Source organism: Echiichthys vipera (genome assembly GCF_963691815.1).
Source record: "Echiichthys vipera genome assembly, chromosome: 21".
In the NCBI taxonomy this organism is placed as follows: domain Eukaryota; kingdom Metazoa; phylum Chordata; class Actinopteri; order Perciformes; family Trachinidae; genus Echiichthys; species Echiichthys vipera.
In genome coordinates this window covers 22,890,458-22,903,276 of record NC_139846.1, presented here as the reverse complement: position 1 = coordinate 22,903,276, position 12,819 = coordinate 22,890,458, and the positions used below count along the sequence as shown (strand labels likewise).

General features: G+C 45.5%; 1 protein-coding gene across 1 annotated transcript in view; it reads right to left on the bottom strand.

Moving 5' to 3' along the window:
• The window catches only part of kcnh2b (potassium voltage-gated channel, subfamily H (eag-related), member 2b), a gene marked incomplete at both ends in the record, with an annotated part of 255,721 nt that overhangs the window by 18,691 nt on the left and 224,211 nt on the right, over positions 1-12,819 (bottom strand). Inside the window, 3 exons of the mRNA XM_083936372.1 lie at positions 786-924; positions 1,174-1,274; positions 1,634-1,813. Of these exons, the coding sequence (XP_083792498.1) occupies positions 786-924; positions 1,174-1,274; positions 1,634-1,813 (420 nt within the window). The remainder of the gene's footprint in view (positions 1-785; positions 925-1,173; positions 1,275-1,633; positions 1,814-12,819) is intronic.

Genomic DNA, 12,819 nt, shown 5'->3' with positions numbered 1-12,819 from the left:
AGATAAAGACACCGGCAGAGACACAATGTCAACGCAGCGACAACATTTGTCTCTTGTTCTCTTTATCCCTCTATCTTGGTTGGAGATCGTCTCCCTGATGTGGACTGCAGCTCCATCTGCCCATACCTGGGGGTTGTTCCTGCACTGAGCTCTGACAGCACACCACCCTTCTCCCTCATCCACCTCCACTGGCTCCTGGTCAAGTCTCCACGCCTACAAATTACTCATCTCATCTCATCTCATCTTCATCCTCTTATCCGGGGTCGGGTCGCGGGGGCAGCAGCTTTAGCAGGGGACCCCAAACTTCCCTTTCCCGGGCCACATTAACCAGCTCTAACTGGGGGATCCTGAGGCGTTCCCAGGCCAGTGTGGAGATCTAATCTCTCCACCTGGTCCTGGGTCTTCCCCGAGGCCTCCTCCCAGCTGGACGTGCCTAGAACACCTCCCTAGGGAGGCGCACAGGGGGCATCCTTACTAGATGCCCGAACCACCCCAACTGGCTCCTTTCAAATTACTCTATGCCTGATTTTCAAGCCTCCTCCAGCCCTCCATCTTGGACCTCTGACATGGATCTGCGCACAACTCCCCACACCAACCTGCAGACTCTCTGACACAGACCCTTCATGGAAAGCGTTCTCGAGTCCCTTGAAAGGCGCTATAAAAATCTAAGCCATTATATTATTACAATTATGTCTCTACCACTTGCCTATTCCTCCCTCACATCCTCCCTCCTCGACATATATATGAACAGCCAACCATCTCCCCCTCCCTCCGTCATGACGTACCTCCTCTCCGTTGCGGTAGATGAGCAGGTCAAACGGAATGGCAGCCACCATGTCGATGAGGAACCAGCCTTTGAAGTAGTGGACGGCGATACGTACCGGGTGGCTCACCACCTCATCGTTCACGTTCACGTAGGTGGTCCTGCAGATTAGATTACAGTAACATCACTGACATTGATACTCGTTAACCTTCCACTACAACTGTGAAAATCACTATTTTTCACTAAAGCTGCAATCACAGTTGAATGAGGAAAGAGCACGGGGCTGAGGAATTACACCTGCAGCATGTTTGCATGTAATAATAACTGATTCTGCCACTACTACTGCTACTGCACCACTTTTACAACAGCTACTGCTATTATACTTTATACACGGGCGTTTTATGTCAGACCTGAAGTTGATGAGGATGTCGATAATGAACATGATGTCCACCATGAGGTCCACCACATTGAGAGGAGAGCAGTAACCGCAGTTATGCATGGCTACCTCTTCCTGAGAAGAGAGGAGACGAGAAGAGACAAGAAGAGGAGAGAAGAGAAGAGAAGACATTAATTTAAGCTAATGCTCTAAAAATAGGACGTCTCTGTGTGATCACATCATTCAAATGGCTTAGCATGAGGAGTTGCAAGATCATTTGCATAAGAAAAATTAAGAAGAATTACCGCCGTGTGGTTATATGCCTCCTCCAACCAGTCAAGTTGCATCAAAGTCTTCCCTACATAATATATGTAGGGAAGACTTTGATGGGATTTAATAAAAGGTTGTTGTTCTATCAGAGCACAGTGTCAGCTTCAGTGAATATGATCGAACACATGTTGCCAACTGGGACTTTAATGACTCCATCATTATACCTGGTCGTTGAGGAGGAAAGCGGCTGAGTAGGGCGTCAGGATGGCGGTGTAGATGACCAGCAGCAGGATGAGCCAGTCCCACACGGCCTTGAAGGGGCTGTAGTGCAACACCGTCCACTTGTGGATGCGAGGAGCCTGGAGCTTGTACTCTGGCAACACATCTGCACCGAGAGACAGCACCTGGGGAGAGAGATGGGGGAGAGAGACATTGAATGGTCTGACTCTGGTTTGGACAAAGCCTGCCATTAGTTTCCTATTTCATTCTTCTCCCTGTGAATGTTTTTTCCCCCCATACTAGAATGTGAACTGGTGCAGCCGGACTCTTCTCTGCGCTGTGGAGTTTGGCTTTGTGAAACTAGACAGTGAATAATGAGAGACAAAAAACAGGGAAGGAAGACTGAGAGAAAAAGAAAGAGAGAGGGATGAAGGGTCGAGGAAGCAGGAACGTGAGGAAAAGAAAGAATGACAGAATAAAATAGACTGGGTAACCATGAGACCTTGTACATAAGATGATGGAAAATGAACGGACAAACATGCATGTTATGCACACACACACACACACACACACACACTTGTACACAGTCTGAGTGCATATAGCAGCTCTATGAAATATACATTTCCATGATATGAGTGCTGTGCTCACTCAGTGTCTATAACAACAGCATTTTGCAATTACTGCAATAGAGCCGGAGTTCTCTGAAGATGACATGAACGGCTCTGAAGGCACTGACCCTCTTAAAGTTACTCTCCCCAGGCAGCGCGCTTCTCACACACACACACACACATGCACGGGCACGCACACACACACACGTTCTACATAAGCAAATGCACAATAATGTATGGATGTAGGAACATACACACATATTTAAACTGATTGTGGATTTGATTGGCTGCCACACACACGCACGCACGCACGCACGCACGCACGCACGCACGCACGCACGCACGCACGCACGCACGCACGCACGCACGCACGCACGCACGCACGCACGCACGCACGCACGCACGCACGCACACACACACACACACACACACACACACACACACACACACACACACACACACACACACACACACACACACACACACACACACACACACACACACACAATTACCAAGAATGAAATCTCTGATATTATGGAGCAGTTCTAAGTAGCTTTATTTAGACAGCTATGTATTCCATCGTCTTCACTGCACTCGCTCTGGACGACAGCAGGAAGGAATCCGTGTACAGATGCATTAGCACAGCCTGCCTTGTGTCTCTGCTTAACAGAATCACACAGAGCGAAGCTGCTGAAAAACACTGAAGCATCCGAACACAAGTGACAAATCCAGAAGAGTTTCGACCGACTTTTGCTGTGTACTGTACTCTCACAGACAAGCAGTGTGTGGATGTACAGTAGGCGCCAATAAGCAGAATAACTGAATGGAGAAATGCATTGCAACTAGTGTGGCTCGTCATGGACAATGAGGTTGCTGTGATCTTGTTACATGTACCACTATCAAAATACTGCTTAATGCAGTCCAATACATCATCAAAAACTAGAGCATAGAGGCGAGTCGTTAGAGAGGGGTTGAGCTGCAGAGTTCCAGACTGGGACCCACCTTCTCCGTCGGACCCCCTGGGGAATAGAGCCTTCACGTCCTATGGAAAATATGGTAAATACCAAAAGCCGACGTGACAATTGCACAATTGCAACTGCCCTAAGCTTGGAGCAAAAACTCTTCACGAGTGCAGCGGACCAACAGAGACATTTGTATGCAGGTTGCAGTTGACCTTTGTTTGGCCTGGGAGGCAGTGACAAGTGCAGCAGCAGACTGACCGAGGTTTAACATAATCTCCAGAGAGGGGACAGAGTGTGCATGTAGCAGTTAAGTAAAACAAGAATCATACTATTATAAAAGACAAGGTTAAACTGTGAGTGTGTCAGGATCCAGGTCCTGTCAGTCTCTTCCCTCTTCCTTTTGTGTGCATTTGTCTCCCTCTGTCTGTCTCTCCCTGCATGTGTCTTTCCCTGTGTGTGTGTTTGTCCGGAGCTGGCAGGCATGGTCCCACCCCAGCTGTATCCAGTTCTACAGATCACCTCCCTGAGGATAAGGGCGCACTCACACTGTCCATCCGCACCGTGCCCCGTGCTTTAGGGTACTTGCCCCCACCCTCCCTCTCCCAAACAGTCCGTGGCCGGCAAGCGGGCTGCAGCTAGGCGCGGTGCACTTGCACTCACACTGGTCAAACGAACAGGACTTGACCCGTAAAACCTGTTTGGGCACGGTATGGATAGACAATGTGAGTGCACCCTAAGCAGCCGGTTGTGGCACACATTCGGTGCCAGACCGTTGTTCTCATTTACGTGTTTCCCGAGTTCCCGTTCCCTTGTCCAAATCCCCGACTGTTCGTCTGTTACCCCTACCTGTTACCCTCAACCGTCTCGTCATCCTCCGTGTGTCCGTGTCCCCCCTGTAATTGGATCCCTTTTGTTTTTGTTATTAAATATGTGTTTAGTATCATACCCTGTGTCCTTGTCTGCATTTGTGTTACTCCCCGCACCGTTCATGACAGAGTGAAAGCCTTGTTTTATGATTCAGATATTATACTGCGGCCTGTATTCACGGCTAGTACGCATGTTCAAGATTCTCCCTTCACTCTCAATTCACTCCATTTAGCTTTCATTACTCTTCACTCCATTTCCTGTTTCATCCTGCCCTCCCCTTGACCTGCAACCTCCATGGCTCTGTCCTCCGTCCTGCAATCCTCACTTCCTCCTTCTACCTCTTTCTACCTCTTCTCTTCTTCCTCACAGCGAGCAGCCAAGTCACTTTTAATTCATCCTATTACCTAATAAGATCCCCCCTGCCTCCAGTATCATATTTCTTTCTTCCTCTGCTTCAATGGACGGGTTTTCCTTCCCTCACGATTCTCTCTCTTGCTTTCATTTTTGACTCTCAGTCACCCTTCCTCCATCATGTGTGTATTCTTCTCTCCCTCCCACTCTCATTATCACTCTCTCTATTCCACTGTCCATCTCTTCTTTACCTACTGTGGGCCCAATGGCAGATCATTCATGCACTTAATAAATAAACCACCATCGAACCACATCCCTCATTCACTTTGTTTTTCCTCAGGAGGTGTTTCTATAGATACTTGCATGTGAATGATTTATTAAAAATGAGCAAGAAATATGTCAGTGTATATCCACTCTGTAAATGAGCCAGCTGTTTCATATCTATGCCAGCTCTTTAGCATTCTGCCTTCTTCAAAGGCTTTGTTTTCAAGTATTTATGAATTTCTGTATGCAAGTCCCTGCATGCATGAAATCATACTTGCACTTCATAGAGATACTAGAACACTGGCTTTATTTGGCAGTTATATAAATAATTGAATGGATACGTATAAAAATGTAACTATGAGTTGATAATGATCTCCCTTCAACACGTCTGAGGAATACAGTTATGCTAGCTTGGTTTCGGTATCATTAGCCAACGTGAAACATTATTACAGCTTTATACTAATCCTGACATGCTAAAATGCTCATACTGACAATGCTAACATGCGGATGTCAAGCAGGTATAAAATAAACCTTGTGTGTCATGTAACTTGTGTGAAAAAGTGTGCTAACATATGCTAACTAGCATGAAACACAAAGCACATCTGAGGCCGATTGAAATGTCAGTTCTGCAGGCGTTTCGTTACAAATCAAAGTGCACCACTTATCTCCAATTTACAATGCTGCCCTTTCATCCCTTCCCAGTAGATCCAACAATCTAACCTCAAAGAACAACTGTTCAGAAATGGCCTCCTGGGACTCCAACCACTGTCGTTTAGACTCAATAGAGCACTAACGAAGTCGAAACCAAATTCCCACCAACGACTGTCACTCTAACGACGGTCGTTGGCACTTGGAGCACAAAGGGTTCCAGTGACATCATCGACCTTGTGAGAGGTTAAATACCTGGATCTCACACCAGCTAGTTGGACCAGTCCCAGCCTGGTCCTGGTCCAGTCCCAGCCTGGTCCTGGTCCTGGTCCTGGTCCTGGTCAGATGCGTACATGAACTGATGAAGCCTCTTGGATGAGAGGTGAAACGTCTTCCTAGACAAATAACCAAGTCCAGTTGCTTTTGACTGAAATTTCTTTGAGGATAACGACGACCTGGACAAATGAGAACATTCCCAGGCTTAAATCAAAGTACAAGACAACTTGAAATGTTAACCTGATGGTGGCGCAAGAGGAAAAGTCAGGAGAGGAGGATGTCTAAAGTGATCACAAAATGATCCTGAGGGGAACATGAATCTACCAAATGAATGGCAATACAGTCAATGGTTGAGATATTTAACCTAAAACCAGTGAAATCCAAATGAAACTTCATGAATCATTGTCATTATATTCCACTAGATGGAGCTCTCTGTTCAACAAAGGGTTGAAAGCCCACTGACTCACCATTCATTGAGCCTTTCTCTTTAAACCAAGAGCTCCATCTAGTGGGCTCAACAAATACAACTAATGCTTCATGAAGCTTCATTTGGACATCACTACTTAAAACCACAAATGTCAACCTCATGGTAGAGGGGATCGTTAAAGTCAGTAGGATTCGTCTCTCTTCTCTCTAATCGCAAACATTCACGCACTTAAATATTCTAAAAATAACGGTGCATCACAGACTACAGGATATTATTAAGACTATCGTGCGAGAGAGAGCAGAGCACCCCCTCACGCGATCTCTTGGGGAAGCCACAGTACTCTTATATAATCCACCTGCCACTTGGGTTGGGAATCGAGAACTGGTTCCTGTTCGGAGGCAGCTCCAAATGTTCCGATCCTTCGGGATTGTACACGTTCCAGGCGCCCTGATTCCAGACGTTGGCGCTGCGGCATACATAGTAGCCTATTCTGGCCCCGTCATTATAGATGAGCTCTATGGTTTTCATAGATAGAGATACCGCTTCAGTGGCAGCTCTCTGCCATGAAACACACCACCTGTCTTTGATGTTTGAGTAGCTTTATGATTTTTATTGTTTCTTTTTGCCATTTCCACTCATTATGGCTTTGTGCCGCTAAAGCCCTCCATTGCTTCAGGCTCTGTGCTTTGTTGTTTTCTGATCAAACAGTGGCCCAACGGGGACAGGTGTCGCATTGACAAATATTTAGTTTGAAAGGTTTCAAAGGTGAACAGATTAAATTCAGAGAATGTTCATTCTCTTTCTGCCCTTTACTTATTGATTTCAGGCAATTTAAGGCAAGATATCACACACATATCTCACATTTTCTCAAGTGTCACGAACACATCTGTGTCCAGACGGCACCCATTAACACACATCTACAGGTGTGAGCAAACACACACACCCACACACCCCTCCAGTTCAGTCGAGTGGCCCTCTCAGCTGTGCTTTCCCTCCTGGAGTACCTTGCGGGTCATTTTTAGCCATCTGTGTGAAACTAAAAAACATCGCCATGAGGGCCGTCAAAAAGTGCAGATGTCAAGACACATTCGTGTGCAGATAGGGCAGAGTTGTATTTGAGAACAGCACTGGAGGGAGACGACTTGGGGCAACGGGGGAACAGTTTACAGAGCTGACCGTCTTTACTTTAAAGATATGTTCACTTCACCCACAGCAAGCTGTTCCTTCCTGGCATCGGTCTACAGAGAGAGATCCCCGGGCCAGCAGCAGCGTCTTTGCTGGAGTTTGACATGAATCCCTAAAACTGACGGGATACGTCTAGACTGCATCAGACACTCTGGCTAAAGACTATTGAAAAGTTCAACTCTTGGGTGGCAACTACGGGCTACACGCAGGAAAAAATTCAAATACATGCCAGCACTGAGGCTGTCCACTCGACTGCTGTAGTGTCAGTTCTACTTTATGGTTCAGAGGAGATGACTTGGGACAAGTTTACAGTATAAATGAACTCCAAACCCAAAATGTCAGTTACATGGTATGCTTCTGCTAAACCACTGGACCTGTTATTCTCTCCTCCCTTTCTGCAATGTCACATTTATTGGATTGATGGATTTATTAAGATGACGGCAGAATAGAAACATTTAACAACCACAGAAGTCTTTTCTCATATTCAAATTATTATTATTATGCGCTTTAAAGTAGCTGTAAAAAGTGTAAGGAGTGGGTTTGGATTGCCTCTATGCAGCTCTCAAAGACCGTTTTCACATGCATTAACATAGAAAACAGATGTTTGCTGCTATATTAATGTTGTGAGCATCAGGGACAGCCCGGATAATGAGAACGCAGAAGTGATGAGAATGGCAACCATATGCATTTGTTTCTGAAGACAGAAATCCTTAATGTTACACAACACTGTGGCACCAAAGACTTTAAAAGTTGGCTGAAAACACCACAAAGAAGGAAATGAAAAGAAAGATGGAGAGATAAAACACATATAAAGAAAGGAGAAAGGGAATGATGCATAAAGAGAGTCAAGTGTTTCACATGCACCCTGTGGATAATCTGAGGCGATCTGTTCTTAAAAACTTACTCAGATCTGATCAAAGATAAGCTAGAACATTTGTTTAAGAGAATATGTGCAACAATTACACGCACACACACGCACACGCACACACACACACACACACACACACACACACACACACACACACACACACACACACACACACACACACACACACACACACACACACACACACACACACACAGCAGCTGGAATATTGCGATATCACAAGATCACACATCTCAGGATTCAAGTTAACGCGTGGAAATCACCAGAGGTTCGGACCACTCCGCGCTCTGTGAGGAGCTGCTGCCAGCTGCAGGCGAGGTTTAGGTGTGTGACGAGTGACTAAACAGCCAAAGTCACTTCCATCATTAATCTTCCATCGTATCTTCTATCGGTGCAGAATACTGAGCTACAGGCACTCGCAGCTGCGGAGGTATATACGGAAAGTCTTACACAAAAAGCAGCAAAATCTAAAGGTGAGTGAAGCTGAAAAGTCAAAGTGCACCTGAACAACTTGCTTTCCGTATATTCTGCACTTTAAAGAAAGTCTCCTCATCTTGAGAGAGAATTTGCAACAAAATCAGAGGTGCTTCATTTTGGGAAATGAGCCAAAACGTAGAGATAATGCACAGTCATGCAGTTGACAGGCACCTGAGCAAACTCATAAAGAAGGCAGGGTCTGTTGTTGCCTCTAAGCTCGTCACCCTGGAGGAGGTTGTGGAGCACAGGATGCCGGCAAAACTGCTGGTGATCATGAACAATGTCTCCCATCCCCTCCATGAAACCCTGGACAAGCTTCAGAGCAGCTTCAGCAGCAGACTCATTCAACCTTGCTGCCTTAAAGAACAACACAGGATATCAGTCCTACCTGCTGCCATCAGACTTTACAACGCTGCACAACAACGCTCAGGGAATAAACTCACACTACTCAAAGGGACCTATCACTGAAATGCACCTTTCTCTCTCTTGCACATTAAAGTCCACATAGCATATTGTAATATAGTGTTTATCTGCGATACTGTACTTTTATTTTATTGTTGTTCATATTTTGTATGCTCCTAGAGGACACTTTAACACACGTTTATGCTCCTAGAGGACACTTTAACACACGTTTATGCTCCTAGAGGACACTTTAGCACACGTTTATGCTCCTAGAGGACGCTTTAACACACGTTTATGCTCCTAGAGGACACTTTAGCACACGTTTATGCTCCTAGAGGGCACTTTAACACACGTTTATGCTCCTAGAGGACACTTTAACACACGTTTATGCTCCTAGAGGACACTTTAACACACGTTTATGCTCCTAGAGGACACATTAGCACACGTTTATGCTCCTAGAGGACACTTTAACACACGTTTATGCTCCTAGAGGACACTTTAGCACACGTTTATGCTCCTAGAGGACGCTTTAACACACATTTATGCTCCTAGAGTACACTTTAACACACGTTTATGCTCCTAGAGTACACTTTAACACACGTTTATGCTCCTAGAGGACGCTTTAACACACGTTTATGCTCCTAGAGGACACTTTAACACACGTTTATGCTCCTAGAGGACACTTTAATACACGTTTATGCTCCTAGAGAACACATTAGCACACGTTTATGCTCCTAGAGGACACTTTAACACACGTTTATGCTCCTAGAGGACACTTTAACACATGCTTATTTTTAGTACTTCTGATTGCTTTGTACCGCTGCTACGATGACCTCATTTCCCCTCGGGGATAAATAAAGTTATCTATCCATCTATCTATCTATCTATCTATCTATCTATCTATCTATCTATCTATCTATCTAAGTTGCATCCAACCTAGAAAAAAAATTATTTGATCGTGTCTGATCCCAAAAAAGAACCAGACTGAAGGTAAAGACGTCTTTCTCAACCCTGCTCGGAACTGCACGACCCAACAGCACCTTTCACTTCAGCTCTCTGGAGTCATGCTGGCTTTTATCAAACTTGACACTCTGCCTGTTGAAAATGTTGTGTGGGTCTCAGAGGGGAGCGAAAAAAAAGACACGATATGAGGTTAACAGCAGCTGAAGGCAGTCAGGCGGCACAACATCCACCTGCTTCAGATGGGGGTGTTGATGGTTTTGGAGGCTTCCATTTCTCACATGGTGTTAGATTGATTTGGCAGGGACCGTGTGTAGATAGGGTTTAAACGGTTACAGCTCCAAGCTCGTAGACAAACAGGTACGGAAACTGAAGACGAGAGAAAAAGCTCCCGTGAGCTCAGTTATAGAGCTATTTTTACCCAGACATTAATGACCGTCTTACCAAATGGCTCTTTGTTCCAATTTAAAATGAAGGAGTTGGACCGAGGACTTTTTCAATCGACTGAGTTTCAACAGCTCAGAGCATCATGGGAGTGTGTGTTATATGAAAAGCCTTGTTTACCTCCTGTGGCCACAGGAGAGTTAGGCTGTTAAAAAGGCGTTAGATAATGTGTAACTTGAAACGCAGTGTCTATTTTTGTTTTTCATGTACATAAGAGTGTCACAGTGGTGTGGTGGTTACCACTGTCACCTCACAGCAAGAGGGTTTCTGGTTCGAATCCCGGCACGGTGGGTTTTCTCCGGGTTCTCCGGTTTCCTCCCACAGTCCAAAGACGTGCAGGTGTTCGGTTCATTGATGACTCTAAATTGCCCGTAGGTGTGAATGGTTGTCCGTCTCTGTTTGTCTCTATGTGTCCTGTGATGGACTGGCGTTCTGTCCAGGGTGTACCCCGCCTCATGCCCGATGTCAGCTGGGATCAGCTCCAGCCCCCCCACGACCCCGATAGGGACAAGCGGTTGAAGATGAATGAATGAATATCTCCGTAGAAGAATCCTGACTTACCTGTTGGTCATGCTGCTGCACACAGGCTCAAGCTGTGAATTATATTTTTCATGTACATGAATGAACCCACATCCCTGCATCCTGTGTGTGAAACCTCATACACACATGCAGACACACACAGGGTTTGTGAAACCTGACACTCAAGGAGCCAAACCTCAGCCCAGATCTGCACAACTATGAGCACATCCTCAGAAATCCAACATGATGTCACTTCCTAGTCATTTTAAGACGATGCCTTTCAAAATACCGGCTAATCATGAACAATCACGATCACAAGGTTTATAGACGCAGAGCTACTTAATTGTGAACTCGCCAATAAGGTGTAAGCACTATTGATTGGGACAGGCGACCCTTCGGTTCCCAGGCCGCCGCCCGTGTAGAGGAAGAGTGAGGGAGCAGATCCAGCTTGGTGGAGAGATGATGTTTGGGTGTTTTTTTATAAATTATGTTTTTGTTTTTTGTATCCACAAATGTTTCTGCTTTGTGTTTCTTTTTGGTCTGATTGTCAGTGAAAATTGCAACCTTTGAAAATACCTGGCTGTATTAACTGTTTTTTTTATTTTTAATCAGTGTGCAGGTCTTGTCTTGGTCTCTTGCCGTGCAGTATCTGCGAAACAATCTAAACCAGATAATAGCATTAGAGGTTGATATATTAAAAGTGTTTTAGACCGAGCGCGGAAGTGTGACTGGTTCAAACCGAATCAATATGTTGACGAAAACTAGGTTTTTATAAATCATTGTATAGTTTAGTATGAAGTGTCCCAGTGACCAAAACGCCCGAGTTCTGCTACTTGTGTGTGTGGTTGTGTGAGTTTTGTGTAGTGAGCCTTTGCATGTCCTCATGTGTCCAGGTCGTCGTTCTCCTCAAAGCAATTTCAGTCAAAAGCAACTGGACTTGGTTGTTTGTCTAGGAAGACGTTTCACCTCTCATCCAAGAGGCTTCATCAGTTCATGAACACATCTGACCAGGCTGGGACTGGTCCTGGTCCTGGTCCCAGCCTGGCCCTGGTCCAACTAACTGGTGTGAGATCCAGGTATTTAACCTCTCACAAGGTCGATGATGTCACTGAAACCCTTTGTGCTACGGGTGCCAACGACCGTCGTTAGAGTGGCAGTCGTTGGTGGGAAGTTGGTTTCGACTTCGTCCAAATCTGAGTGAAATATGAGTTCTGCTGCTTGTGTGTGTGGTTGTGTGAGTTGTGTGGATTGTGTGTAGTGTTTTGACAAAATGTTTTGCAAATCATGCTCAAGCAGTTGTAAAAAACTGTAATAGAGTAATGAAATCAGGGCCAGTCAGCCATGCAGTGCAGAAGTGTCAGAACCTCAAACACACTTCCTCTGCTCTCTCTATCTGTGTGTGTGTGTGTGTGTGTGTGTGTGTGGGTGGGTAGAGTGCACTGCCTTAGGGCAAAGCATGAAGTTACAACGCCTCTTTGACATAATATAGATAAGTGTAAGAAAATGAATAAAAAAGAGGTGGAGGAAATGAGAAATGGAGCGAGGGAGGAGAGAGGGATAAAAACAGCGAGAACAGAAAGGAGAGAGGGAGTGTGTGGTCGGCGAGACAGAGAGCCGACGGGGATGAATATACACACACACAACACACACACGCACACAAAAGTCAAGAAAACACTGCGTTCAAACAGTGAAAGAAGCACATCAAAATTTCAGAGGCTTCCATTTCTAGCGTCCAGTGCTGGTGCCTGTGAGTCAACGCCGTCTTCAGCACAGCGTTATTTGCTCCGTTCGATAGCCGTTTAATAATGCAGTATTGATTCATGTCCGTTTGTTAAAGGTCTAAATGTGTACATAGCTCCTGGCTCAATCTACTGACCCACTGCACACAAACACCACACACACTCACCACCTTTCC